General features: G+C 41.7%; 1 protein-coding gene across 8 annotated transcripts in view; it reads left to right on the top strand.

Annotated features, from left to right (window-relative positions):
• rbfox1 (RNA binding fox-1 homolog 1) overlaps window positions 1-13,580 on the top strand; it is a 132,141-nt gene that overhangs the window by 53,416 nt on the left and 65,145 nt on the right. For 7 of the 8 annotated variants that reach the window (XR_005072994.1, XR_005072993.1, XM_037089824.1 and 4 more), the window contains exon 2: window positions 8,334-8,627. Coding sequence is in view for 6 of the 8 variants with exons in the window: in XM_037089824.1 (XP_036945719.1) it covers window positions 8,334-8,627 (294 nt within the window). In the remaining 2 variants the exon portion in view is untranslated. Of the gene's footprint in view, window positions 1-5,321; window positions 5,584-8,333; window positions 8,628-13,580 lie in introns of those variants that run through there. The other variant, XM_037089827.1, reaches the window with a different exon arrangement.

Raw genomic sequence — 13,580 nt, 5'->3', positions numbered from 1 at the left:
AGGGTTGCCTGCGGTCACTCAATGTCACCACAGCCCGCTTGGAGTTGGGACAGGTATGCTTTGGCCCCAGTCTGGAGAAGGTCTCTCTTATGCGCAACTTGGCACAACGTGGCATATCAGAACTGGTAATTGATAAGCAAATCAGTGCAGCAGAATTTGGCTTGCACAGTTGACAGCATTGCCAAAGGTGCAACCAGAAACGCCCCAATAAAGATGGTCCATCTCAAGTGTGGCTCGGCACGACTCGGCTCATTTAAAGGGGTCATGGAAACACAATTTAGCAGGATGTGTTTTGGCTAAAGTTTGAAAAGCACCATAAGTGTGTGTGTGTGTGTGTGTGTGTGTAAATTAGATGAAGTACCAACTAGTATTGTGTATAGATTGTATGTTACAAAACCTAACCCTTATCGCTACCTATTTCTATTGTGTGGTCTGGACCCTTACCCCAGTCCCGAAAGTCTATACTGTTCACTACAACACACATTACTGTAGTGTGAGAAGAACCAGGTTGTATGGGGATAATAGTGTGAATTTAAGCCTGAAATTGGACCGAGCAGTAATGGTGGTAATTGCATTGAAGAAGGTTCATCTTCTGGAAACCCTGAGCATGAATATGTAAAGATCAAAGTTTTGAATTTCACATGTACCTATGATAATAATAATTGTTATTATTATACGATTTTAATTCTTGTTATTACAATCATTATTATTATCATTATCATCATTATTACTACTACTACTTCAAAACCCCAGTACCACCACATTGTTTAGATTTAGATTCCACAATCATCCAGGAATTGATGTTAAAATATCTGCAGTAATTCCTTCTGCTTAACTCCCTCTCTCATAGTTTTTGTATTTGTCCACTTTTATTCACCCACCCACACAAAGAATTGAATTGGGTTTTTGGATCAGTTTAAAGCGTTGGCCATGATGCTTTTGGTTGGAAGCTCATTTCAATGTTGCCTTGGAAACGTTGTAGGAGGAAAGTGTTTGATGTGTCCTTGGAGGACAAGTAATCTGTGTGTGTGTGTGTGTGTGTGTGTGTGTGTGTGTGTGTGTGTGTGTGTGTGTGTGTGTGTGTGTGTGAGTGTGAGTGTACGTTTGTGTGTGAGTGGTGTTTATGTTCGCACTGACAGTAGTTGCCTGCTCTGTGTTTGTGCATGTGTGTGTGTGTGCACGCATGTGTGTGTGTGTGTGTGAGAGTGAATGGAAGGGGGAGTTGTGTTTGTTTTTGTGTTCAGCAGATTTTCTCTGTTACACATTTTCTCATTCTGTCAATGGATATTAAATCATAACACATCATAAATAATAGTCTAAGGACATACAGATTATGTCCTCAGCAAGATCGTGCACCTCTTAACTTTAACTTGAAAGCTAACCAAGAACTAGAGGTACATTTTTAGAAAACAAGAAAGCATGTTAAAGTACAACAACTGACTAAATTGCATTTCTTTCCATTGGTTTTCCACACAAATGAGAACTGCATTTTGTCCCTTGCTGTAAGACAAGACTGCACTGGTATTGCCTGTTTTCAGGATTTTTAGTTAGATAGCTTGTCAGCTATAGCATATTGAACAGCTTTAAATGTACCAGCAGTTGCCAACAACATTGGTCATGCCACCATTTGCATGCAGAAGATTAACCAGTTGCATACCAGCAGCAAGTCTGCAAGCATATTTTGGCTGTAGCATATGTTTGTTACTGATGAATAAGATTAATGATTTCAACTCAGACGTGGATGTTTTCATGAGGCTGGCAGCAATTTTGTACAGTGTTTTATTCTGATGTTACACTTAGTTCAGTCTTTTGACATTTACTGCCATTACAACACTTTGAATACAACACAAGGCCATTGAGGCAGAATGCTGAAATGAAAACTATGCATATAAACTGAGCCCAAACAGAGGAAACCAACAAATGTACAACTATTTTTTAAATTTTATTTTAAAGACAAATTTCATTTCTGAAACTTTTGGATTTAAAAGTAAATATATCATCACTCTTGCTTCTGAACATGTCTTCATTCATGGTTGACTAAAAAGAAGTGAGAGTGGAGGGCAATAATAACAGACCAGATTCTCTTGTAAGCCCTGTAAGAGGCTAAACAGAACGTAAACACACAGACATATGTACCTATACTTGGACATACTTGGTGCCTGCAGCTGCCAGTTAGGTAACAGTAAGGTATAACAATACAGGAAGCTGCTGCACAGTAAGGTACTTTGGGTGTTTGGCGCAAATAAACAAAAATGATCCCTTGGTCAATCAAACACACAGCCAACAACTACTCTTAGACATTAGCTTGACTGTAATAGTGAATTACACAGTATACAGTACATTGTGTCCATTCCTAAAAAGCCTGCAGCTTAAGAAATGAACAATTTCTGGTCCACAAAACTTACTGCAATCTCATATAAATGTTATGAAAGAGTTCTAGGAGACACATACTACCATATCGTCACTGCTTTTCTTTATTTGCATACACAAGTGCAAGATTGATCACATTCATTTCAGTTTACTTATAACTAACGCAGTATCTTATAAATAATAAGATACTGCATCCCCTCATAGTTGCCATAAGGCAGGGGTTGCTTGCATTTGTAACACAAAATAAGTTTCTCACTGTTCAGTGCAGCAATTCATCTGTTCAACAGCATGGAAAGATGCAAGCCAACATACTTACTTTTAACAGATGTCATTGACCTGGGAGGTAATGCAGATTGAAAATATTAACATTGAAGACAAAAGCCAGATGTTAGCGAGTGTAAGAGAGTTTTTTGTATAGTGTCATAGCTCAGTTAGGCCATTTAACTGGACAACTGCCATTGTCCCAGTATACAAGCACTATGGGAGAATTGATTTATTGACAGAAGTATATCCGACTCCACCATGGTAGGTGGCGATATGCACTACTTCAGCTAGTTGCTACTGGACCCTCATCTGGTTGACCAAACAAGCTATGCAGCAGCAGACGGCCTGCACAGCGGACTGTGAACACGTGGTCTAAAAAGTATAATTCTTGTTGATACCTTCGTCGTCTTTGTCTTTTGTTTTTCCTGGCTTCCTGCTACAGATTTAGCCATGGACGAAGTTAATAATAAATACAGTTCACAATTCACAAGTAAACACAGTACATGAGATGATAGTGGGAGCACGGCTGACTGACTGATATGATGTTCTGTCTCAATGAATGTATGAACGAAAAACCGAATGAGCATCTTGCCTTGAGTGACTGAGCAGGACAGCCAGCCAGCCCAGCAGTGCTGTCCGTGTGTGTGTGTGTGTGCGTGTGTGTGTGTGTGTTCATCCTGCCTCAGTGGTGTTGCTTCTGTCACACCCTGCCTCACATTGCCTCAAACCATCTGTCAACTACATGACCAGACACACACACATTCTCACATCTGGCCAGAACTCACCCCTCCACAGCCTGTCATCCAGCTTCTCCTTCCTCACACACTCCCTGTTTCTACATGTGTCTCAACCATTAGAATTCCATGTCGGCTGAGCAAATTATTAAGAGAGAACCTTTTTTCTTAAACCTGACAGGAAACCAATACTTTATATTTAATTCATTATTAATATAGTGTAATATTTTGTTAAAAGAACTTTGGGGCTTTGAACCACAGTCCTCACCAGCTGAGGAATATCCCCTTAATATCTTAAATAATGCAACACAATTAATCACTAACAATGAACAATTTTGTCTTCTGTTCCATCTTCTGTAAGACACTTCATCGCTTCGCGTTAAGTTCACATTTTCTTTCTTTACCTCTTCATTTCATCCCTGTCTTTCTCTCCCCCTCTTTTAGTTTCATTTGCCATCTTCCTTTTCTCTTTCCTTTCATATTTCCCTTCTTTCCACCAAATATACTCTGTTATTGTTCAAGGCTTTTTTTTTGGTGACATAGATTACTCACCTTAACTCAGCTGCCTGGTACTTGCACTTCACTGACTAGTTAACATTTGTGTGTGTTTGTGTGCTTGTCTGCTATGTGACAATCTGTGAGTCAATCTGCCTCAGTGCAAGGTAGCATTGGAAACATGGTGTGGAACCCTCTCTCAATGAACAAGTGGAATGGATTTAATAGCTAATGAAGCACAGAATCAGCACTGATTGGAAAGATCCTACATCCTTTATATTTTCAACAGTAAAAGTGGGAGGGATTAAACCGTCTATATATGCAACATGATATTCAGAACAGACTTCTGACCATATACCTACTACCAGATATATATTTTCAATATAACAGCAATGAAATACAAAAAAACCCCCAAACCCAATGATTGAGCATGATTTTTCCTGATGGTGTGTGCTTGTGGAGCAGGGCTGAGTGCATAAGTTGCTGGGTGACACTGACAAATGATGCGACCCACAACTTGAGCAGAAAAGCTATTAATATTTCAACAGTAATACGAGTATAAAAAATGCTAGCCTTGCTGGTGATGTGCTTCTAGTGACATGTCTCTGTGTGATCAGCTGCCCAGTTGAATGAGGACATTCTGGTTTGGAACATGAACTTATTTTTTTGGCTAAGGAGCAGGAACTTGATGTCCGTCTGATGAGGACTGAAATTCTTTCAGGTAGAAATCTCTAAGAGCATGCTGAGAGCAAATAACGACAACAACAAAAAATGCAACATTCTGAGAATTTCTCAGTGTCTTAAGAGCAGAGGCATTGCTAAACTAAAGTATATGTTTAAGTTATAATGCAGCATCTTATGTGTGTCACACAATATCAGGTTATTTAATATGCATTTAATGAATGTAATTTCTTTTGGCATTTTTTATCTTTTTGGCCTTTGATGTTTTCATTTGCTGGACAATTTACAAGTGATAGGCTACCAGCAAAGAGCTGGCTAACATAAACCCTGGTTCAAACACCGTTCACTGATACCACAAACCTTTATCTGAAGCACACTGACACCGTTATTTGGCACTGATGTCGGGCGATGGTGCCTGGCTCATGGACCAGGTCATCCAAACGTTTTTGGGTAGGGTTCAGTAAGGCTAGGAACCAGGAAAACCATTACTTTGTGGAGCTGGCTATGATCAGAAAGGGCCAAACACAAGCTGCTGCCACAGTGCTGGAAGCACACTGTAAGCTAAAAACCATCATGATATGCAGTAGCATGTTTTCCCTTTATTGGAGTGAAAGCAAACCAGGAAAAAAACAGACCCTGACCAAAGACAACTTAAGGCATATGGAGAGGGGTGTTGCTGTTCTGATGGCCATGTGGTTTAACTGAAGAAATGAAAAGAAAAGAGAACAAAATATCGCCAATAGTAAAAAATAAATAAATAAATAAAAAATTTAAAAAAAAATTAAAGCAGTCGTGATTGTAAGAGAAGAAAAATGAAGAGACTGGTGAAAACAGTTTTGGTGAATGCTGCTTTCATTCACACTGGCGCCTCCTCCTCCTCCTCCTCCTGCTCATTCCCCCAATACACACACACACACACACACACATACACACAAAGCCATCCATAATTGATGCTAGCTGGAGGCAGACACTGGCGGGCTGGACTTTATAACGCAGCTGGATGTGCGCGGAGGAAGGCTGAGACAAGATGGTAGAGCAGGTACTTCTGAGAATATATACTGTTTTTTTTCCCCTTCATTTCTGTCCGTCGTTCTCCGTCCTTCCTCATTGCTGCTTGTACACTAGCTCTCTCTCTCTCTCTCTGTACGCTGTTTATGCTGTGACTGCAGAAGGCAGCATGCTGCATGCTCCTTTTGTGGGTTACGCGGGTACTTCAGTCTGTGTGTGTGAGTGCGTGCGTACGTGTGTGTGTACGTGTGTGTGTGTGTGTGTGTGTACGTATGCACTACATGTGGGTTTGCTGAGCTGCATGCTCTGCTTATGTGGGTGTCGATTTTTCTCCCTCATTATTTCATCCTCATATTTGGTAGCAGCTAGCAAGAGTCGATTAATTTACGCATTTAAAGGGGGGTGGGGGGGCAACAGCTCTCGGTAATGACACCAAGAAAACCCTGCGAGCTCGAAAAAAGGTTTGTTGTGTTTGTTAAGCAAGACGAGGCAAGAGGTAGGCAGGATGAGAGAATGTGAGGCAAGGCTTTTTTTTTTCTATTTTTGGAAGGGAATGTGCACAAGGTATTACATGCATTTCACAAAATAGTGAAAACTTGCCAGCAAAATAGGACGAACATCTTGAAGATGTTATTATATAAGACTATCCCAGGTGTTGTCAAAATGTTGAAAACCTAGATGGAATGACAAGTTTAGTCAAGTCAGTGAGTCAGGATCTTAATTACACATTATAACATCATCCATATGATTATAAACAGTCAGCAGATACGTGTTCAAATTAACAAGAAACATGACAAAGAAACACTCAGTTATTAACGTCATGATTTCATACTGTACATTTAACTAAGGCATTTTCACAAACTAATGTTTACACACATTCAGTTTCACATTGTGTGTAATTATTCAGCCCCTTCAAGTCAGTATTTAGTAGATGGACCTTTGGCCTCAATCACATCACTGTCATTTTTCTTTGCACAACTGCTCAGGCTCTGTCCGGTTGCCCAGGGATCGGACGTGGACAGTTCTTTTCAAGCCCAGCCACAATTTCTCTACTGGATTGAGGTCTGGGCTTTGACTCGGCCATTTCAGGACATTACCCTTGTTGTCTTTAAACCATTTCTGTGTAGCTTTCACTCTATCCTTCAGGTCATTGTTTTGCTGGAAAATAAATCTTCTCCCAAGCCGTTGTTCTCTTGCAGACTAAATCAGGGTGCCCTCCAGGATTTCCCTATTTGTTGCTGCATTCATTTTACCCTCTACCTCTGCAACCACCGTGCTTCGCAATGGGCATAGTGTGTTTGTGGTGATCTGACAAACATAGTGACTAGTCTGATGGCCAAAAAACTCCATTTTGGTCTCATCAGACCAGGGAAACCTCTTCCAGTTGACCTTGGAGTATCCTACATGCCTTTGGGTTAACTGTAGTTGAGATTTAATGAGCTTTCTTCAACAGCGGCTTTCTCTTCAGAGGGAGAAAAAAATTCCTTCTTGCCCTCTCTCTCTCTCTGCACTTATTCTGAATTGTAATTGTATTCCTTCAGTTGCCTGAGAGTTTGTGCATGGGGATGTGTGTGGAGTGCCTTGCCACGTAAAGCATATTTCAGTCCTCTAAATGTGGTTCTCATTACACAGCAGAGTATTTAGCCAAGACTCACTGTCTGCATCTCTCTGTCCCTCTCACTCACCCTCTCTTTCTTTTTCTTACCCCCCTCCTCCCGGTCTCTCTGCAGCGGCTGAGATATAAATGCCCCACAGGAATAATCTCTCTCTCTCTCTCTCTCTCTTTCCCTCTCACAGACACACACTCACACATACTTGCACACAACACAGTACATTCACTTTTTCCCTCAATGTCTGCACTATTTCTGTGCCTTTGTGACAGCACAACAGCCAGCTGAACCCACATTTCAAGAACTTGTATCATCTAATCACAAACACTGTTTTTTGTGATTTAGGACATAAACAGTCCTTGCTGAGATTTTTTATAGTTTGTTTCTGTGTTTGGTCATCAAAAATCTTGGGTGTTGGTTGTTAAGGTCTATGTACATCCTCTCTATATGGGATTACTGGAAATCAGGACATGGGTTAGTTTCTTTACTCCTCCTGTATGCCAGTGCAGTTAGGGAAATCCCTTCCTGTAATCCAGCAAGTTTATATCTATGTATTCATGTGTGCACTGATACACCAAGTCACACTGACCTATGAGCTCTACGTGTTTAAAGGCATGTAATCACTTTCAGACTGTGGACAAACTGTACGTCATTTACATCTTGCCATATGACTATGCTGGAAAAGTGTTTTTCTACTAAGTGGTTTATTGTGTCATTCAGTCAGTGAGTCTGTCTCATAATGGAGTGGAGAACTCTGCTGATGAAATGATGGCTAAAGTGGTCCATATTACACTAAGAGTTTTTCGCTATACCGATTACTCTTTGTATTTATTAGTACATATACATGTGCATGTGCATCCTCAGGTCTCATTACAGTTGGAAGAAGGGCACTTTGTAGAATAGACAGTCAGGCAACTATTCTCTAGAATATGTGTGCAGTATAACCATGGAAGACTATTAACGTTTCTAAACCTGAAAACAATGTTTTAGTGTAGCCATCTGTTATGTGGTGTGCTGATCTTATTGTCCATCATACAGTATGTTGAGATAAATGACTTAATGAATTACTTGCTGTCACCAAAGGCTTCTAAATTCAGGGAGCAAGATCTCCTATAATGGAATACAGACATGGCCCTCTAAACTAAAAAGTAAATCTCTTTTGTCTATACAGGGAACCCAGGACACACCGGCACCTCCGGATCCATCCATTGCCCAGGCTTACCCATCGGCCCAGTTTGCCCCCCCTCCCCAGAACGGCATTCCAACTGAGTTCACAGCTTCACATAGCCATCCGCATCCCCACTCCCACCCACATCCACACCAGCACCCAGCAGCACCACAGGACTACACCGGGATCCAGGCCTCAGTCAGTGAGCATCAGCTCAACATGTACCAGTCCTCACAGAGCCACAGTGAGCAGAGCGGGTCAGACTCTTGCAGTCAGACGATCACCGGCACAGCAACAGTAAGGCATCATGTGTGAAACTGATGGTTAAGTTGGCAATAGCTGTCTAGATTTCAATGTTAAATGTTTTGAACATTTTTCAAAAAGTTTTAATTAATTAATTAATTTTGAAAATTAAATCCTGCTCTCCGTGTTGCATCTTGCTTATTTAACATGTGAGCCTGAGAGAGACCCAACTGAAACCTTTGGGGGAAATTTTTGGGGGGTAACGGAATGGACTTCAAAATACAAATAAATAAAATTTGTAGCAAAAGAATGATTCCAAAAGAGCTGAGTTACAAAAAAGCGAGTCCAAAATAAGAGGAGCCAGTGCTCGCCAGTAACACTTTACCCTTACACAAGGCCATGGGGAAAAGTGGATCGGATTAGGTTGATGCTGGAATGGATGTGGCTAGAGGGACTTAGAAGTGCTGCTGTGCCACTGGCTGTGATAAGTTTTATGTCATCAGCAGTTTATAGTGAAACAAAAAGTCACAGCAGCATAAGATAATTTCTGAAATATTTCTGCATGGAGACCCCCCGTGGTGTCCTGCCAAACAGCATATCAAAGGGAGAAAATCCCGTGGAGGCCTGGGGTACCTCCCGCACTACAAACAACTGAGGATCTAACTACCTATACTAATTGTGGCCATCCTCGTTTAGAAACTTATGGATCATGGACTTCAAAGTTTTATTCAGACACTCGATGAGACCGTCGGTCTGCTGGTGATACACGCTAGTCCAAATTGTCTTGATGCTCAATAACCCATAAATTCCTGTAATGTATATAATATAAACAAGGTGCCCTGGTCAGCTAGGATCTCTTTCAGGATTCTAACTCGGGAGATGACGTGAAACAGCGACTGTGCCACACTCTTTGCAGAGATGCTTCGGGGTATCGTGTTGCGTAGTCCATAAGGACTAACACAAAAAATATCCCTGTGTGCACCAGAGAAATGACCCAATGGTCCATACCAGTCTGCTCAAACGGGACCTCCATGAGTGGTAATGGGCGGAAAGGTGCCCTTGGGATGGCCATCTGGTTAACCAGTTGGCATTCAGGGCAAGACGCACACCAGCGGGGTACATATCCCTGAATGCTAGGCCAATAGAATCGGGCCATTATCCGGTCTAGTGTTTTGTCACCCCCCATATGCCCAACCATTGGGTACCACCTCGATACCACCTCCTGGCTTTTTTGAGACCAGCGACTGGGTCATCTCTTTTCCTGTCTGAGTCTCGCAACTCACTGTACACAATCTGTCCCTAATCAATGAAAAGTGTGGATATGCCTGCACGGTGTCAGGGCGCACCACGTGACCATCAGTTTTTATCACTTGGTCCAAGGCAAAGCGTAGAGTATCATCACAAGTCTGTTCGAGTAGAAAATCTTCCATGGAGTGTAACATGGGAACCTGCCGAGCCTGTGTCGGACAACCTTGTGTCACCACTGAGCACAGTGCACATATCCCATGTCCCTAACAGTCATGAATGAACCCCCACACGTTGCCCCACTAAGCTATTAAAGCAGGGCCAATCCTTGACCAAAATTTGGGGTCAGACCAGGAGCAAACTAACCACAGCCTTAATGTTATGCTTTTTCCCCCCATGTCTAATATCCACTGGCACCACAGGGTGGATGTGAATATCCCCATGCACACGCCTAATATCAGTGAGGATGCCTCCACCAAAGTCCGGTGCATACAGCCCACATCCACCATTGCCTGAAGTATACCCCCTTGGATCGTTACAGGGACACTGTATGTAGGAGGGTGTAGGAGGGCCAGCAACCTGGATCAGCTGGCCTACCTCCGTGAGCAGGCACTTCTTCATGGCCTGGAAGCTCCCCAAGGTAGAGGCCGGTGGGCTGAGGGTTGCAGTCTGGGCCTCCCCCTACAGTAAGGGGACCTCCACCACTGGTCAGCTGCACGCAACCGCCGTCGACTTGAACATCTCAAGGGAGCTCTCGGGGTCATCCTCTGCCTCCAGTTTGTGCTGTGCAACACACGAGAGCGGGTGAGGAAGGGGAGATGGTGGTCTTGCCCCTGCCAAAGCCAGCAATGACTAGTGTGCATAGAGCACCTCATAGTACTGCCTATTCACTGCTGCTTGCTCCCAATGCATCACCGCGATCTTGCCCAGCATCTGGCCCAGTGCCGTCACTGGCTGAAGCCTCTGTGGCTCCATCTTCCAGTGTGCGGGCCTGCCGAGTTATGTTAGAGTGCCGCATTTTACTGCTTCTAAAGATAAAAATAGATAAAGTTGAATGAATCTCATTGTATTTTCATTATTAGTCTACATATACTTCTTTCTTCAGATGCAGCTTAGAATAATTCACCATCAGTCCCATTTATATTGTATTTTCAATCTATCACTAAATGTATACATGAATACATACATGCAGTTTCCGTGTGAGCGTATGTAAATTGATTGTGAAATTGACTGCGTAGCAAGGGGGCGCCAGCTAAAATCTTGCCTAGGGCACCAAATTGGTCAGGGCTGGCACTGCCTCTGCTATATGCAGATTTATGTTTTAATCAAGTTCAATCACTTTTGAGGAAAATATTAACTGTGAATTAAAAACAGAGTTCAATGATTTATTTTTACTGAAAACCATAAAGGGGTGATGAAACTTTTTCAGGCCTGAGAAGTCTGTGGAGCTATTCCTTTTAGACATTTACTAACAAGTTACGGCAGCCTGTGAGTAGCCTAGAGGGCAAAACAAGCTGTGATGCATTTGCTGCACCACTTGCACATGCTTGTCAAAATTATTGCTTTGGGCGCATGGTAATAACTAGAGACTACTCAGATGAAAATATACTGAAAGTAAAAGGAGAGACAAGAACATCAACATAAAAATGTAAAACTGATTGGGACAAAAATCGGATGTGGAGTGAAATGGACACGTGCCCCTAAATCCCTCATGGAAATTGCCTTGACTATAACATTTACCAAAACCGTCTGTTGAGCTTTTACAGTTGACCACTCCCTCAGCTTTGTCTTACTTTCAAATGAGAAGGTTAAGATAATCTAAATGAACTAAATGCATTTCTAATTATGTCACTGCTTGAGCTTTTTGACTGATTTGACTGAGCAAAGCTCCCATGATCCTAGACCTTTTAAATTACTTTGTTGGGCACCGTTCAGCTCAGTGGGTAGAGCAGGCGTCCCATGTGCAGAGGCTTTGTCCTCACTGCAGTGGACCTGGGTTTGACTCACGGCCTGTGTCCCTTTGCTGCGTGTCATTCCCCCTCTCTCTCAACCTGTTTCCTGTCATATCTTCAGCTGTCCTCTTAATAAAGCCAAAAGACCAAAAAAAGATATACTGAAATTACTTTGTTTATCCAACATATCTATAAAGCGAGGAATCATGATGTTATGGGCAAGCATGCATACACAAATGGAGATTAGCATGCTAAAACAACTTACTGTGGTAATGTGTTGCAGTGAGGAAAAAACAAAACAGAAGGTTGAACAAGTCTGGATGAGTGGGGAGATAATGTCCACACAGGTTTTTTATGAGAAAACTGGAAGTATGCCAGCTAATGCTAGCCCCCAATGTTTAAATAGAAAATGAGTTGCGAAAAATACCTCATTAACAGAAAAGCATTATTTTTTCCCAAAGTTAAATTTATAGCCAGTAAAGAAACTAAAGTTCTCCAGAATATTTAAAATAGCAGGAATGGTAACAGTGAAGGCGGGTAGCCTTGGCGTGTACCATATCTTAGGGTGAAATATTAAGAATGCACAGTGTTTATGTGGACACTATCTTAAGGGGATGTGTAAAGGAGACAAATCCAACAAATGAATTTATCCCCCAAACCATTTTTTTAATACTGAAAACAGGTATTCCCATTCTGCCCTGTCAAATTCATTGTTGGCATCCAGAAAATTTCTGGGAGTTCCGACACCGTTTGGTCGATAACATTAAAAAGTGTGCAAATATTACTCTTACAGATAAATTACAGACAACAGCTAGATTATTGATCATTGCATCCACTGGAAATTCAGACTCATATATCGCAGAGTAAAATGATTTAAAAGCAGCATTAATTTCGATGCCTGTCGCTTTAGCTGATGAGCCAGAAGAGGCATTATTGCCATACTTGTTATATGAGCCACAGGTGTGTAATAGCAACTGCTCTGCCTCTTTGGTAGAAATAAGGTCGAATTCTGATTGTTAGTCAAGACACTGCTTAAATAGTTCCGGAGAGGGATTCAGTGCTCATCTCTGGTCAAGAATATTAATTGCAGATGAGAGTTCATTAAGTCTAGAACTTAATTTTTTTTGCACATAGTAAGAAATAATTTGCCCCATAAGATACTATTTAAGTGTTTCTCACAGTAATGAACAAGAAGTGGATTAATTTTGATTAAAGGAAAGCCCAGTAATGGGCCAAGGACACAATATAGATCCCCTCCAAAAATCAACAAATTTGTATCCAAGAAGTAGAGGCGACTAAATAATTTGGGAGCAAATTCAGCTTCATCAAAATTTGGAGCATAAACATTTACCAGCAAAACCTTTCTTTTCAGTAGAGACAGATACAATAAGGTACCTCCCAGTTTTTCAGCAATAACACTCATGGATGATCTTACTAACCAAAATGGCAACCCCTCTTACTATTAGAATTAAAGTTGAAGTGGAAGACTTGACTCTCAGCAGTGCTTGGAATCATATTGCTGTCAATCGTGCGCCAAAATTAAGCAACAAAACTGGTCAATAGCAAATGCTCTGCCTCTCAGGAAGAGGCTAAGGAAATGAACCCGCCCCTCACAAATCCCCCATATACACACACACACACACACGCATGCAAGTCTCCAGGAACTCAGGAGATGGCAGTGGAATACTCAAAAACAAAAAGACATCCACAGTAATTGTGAAACTGACTTGGAGAATAGACTGAACGAACAAAAAAAAAAACAAGCAAAAGAGTGAAGAGAGGACTCCTGCAGACCTCAGATTCAGCATAA

The sequence above is a fragment of the Acanthopagrus latus genome, chromosome 23 (genome assembly GCF_904848185.1).
Source record: "Acanthopagrus latus isolate v.2019 chromosome 23, fAcaLat1.1, whole genome shotgun sequence".
NCBI lineage: Eukaryota > Metazoa > Chordata > Actinopteri > Spariformes > Sparidae > Acanthopagrus > Acanthopagrus latus.
The sequence above is the reverse complement of the archived record's forward strand: the minus strand, read 5'-3'. Positions and strand labels throughout refer to the sequence as shown.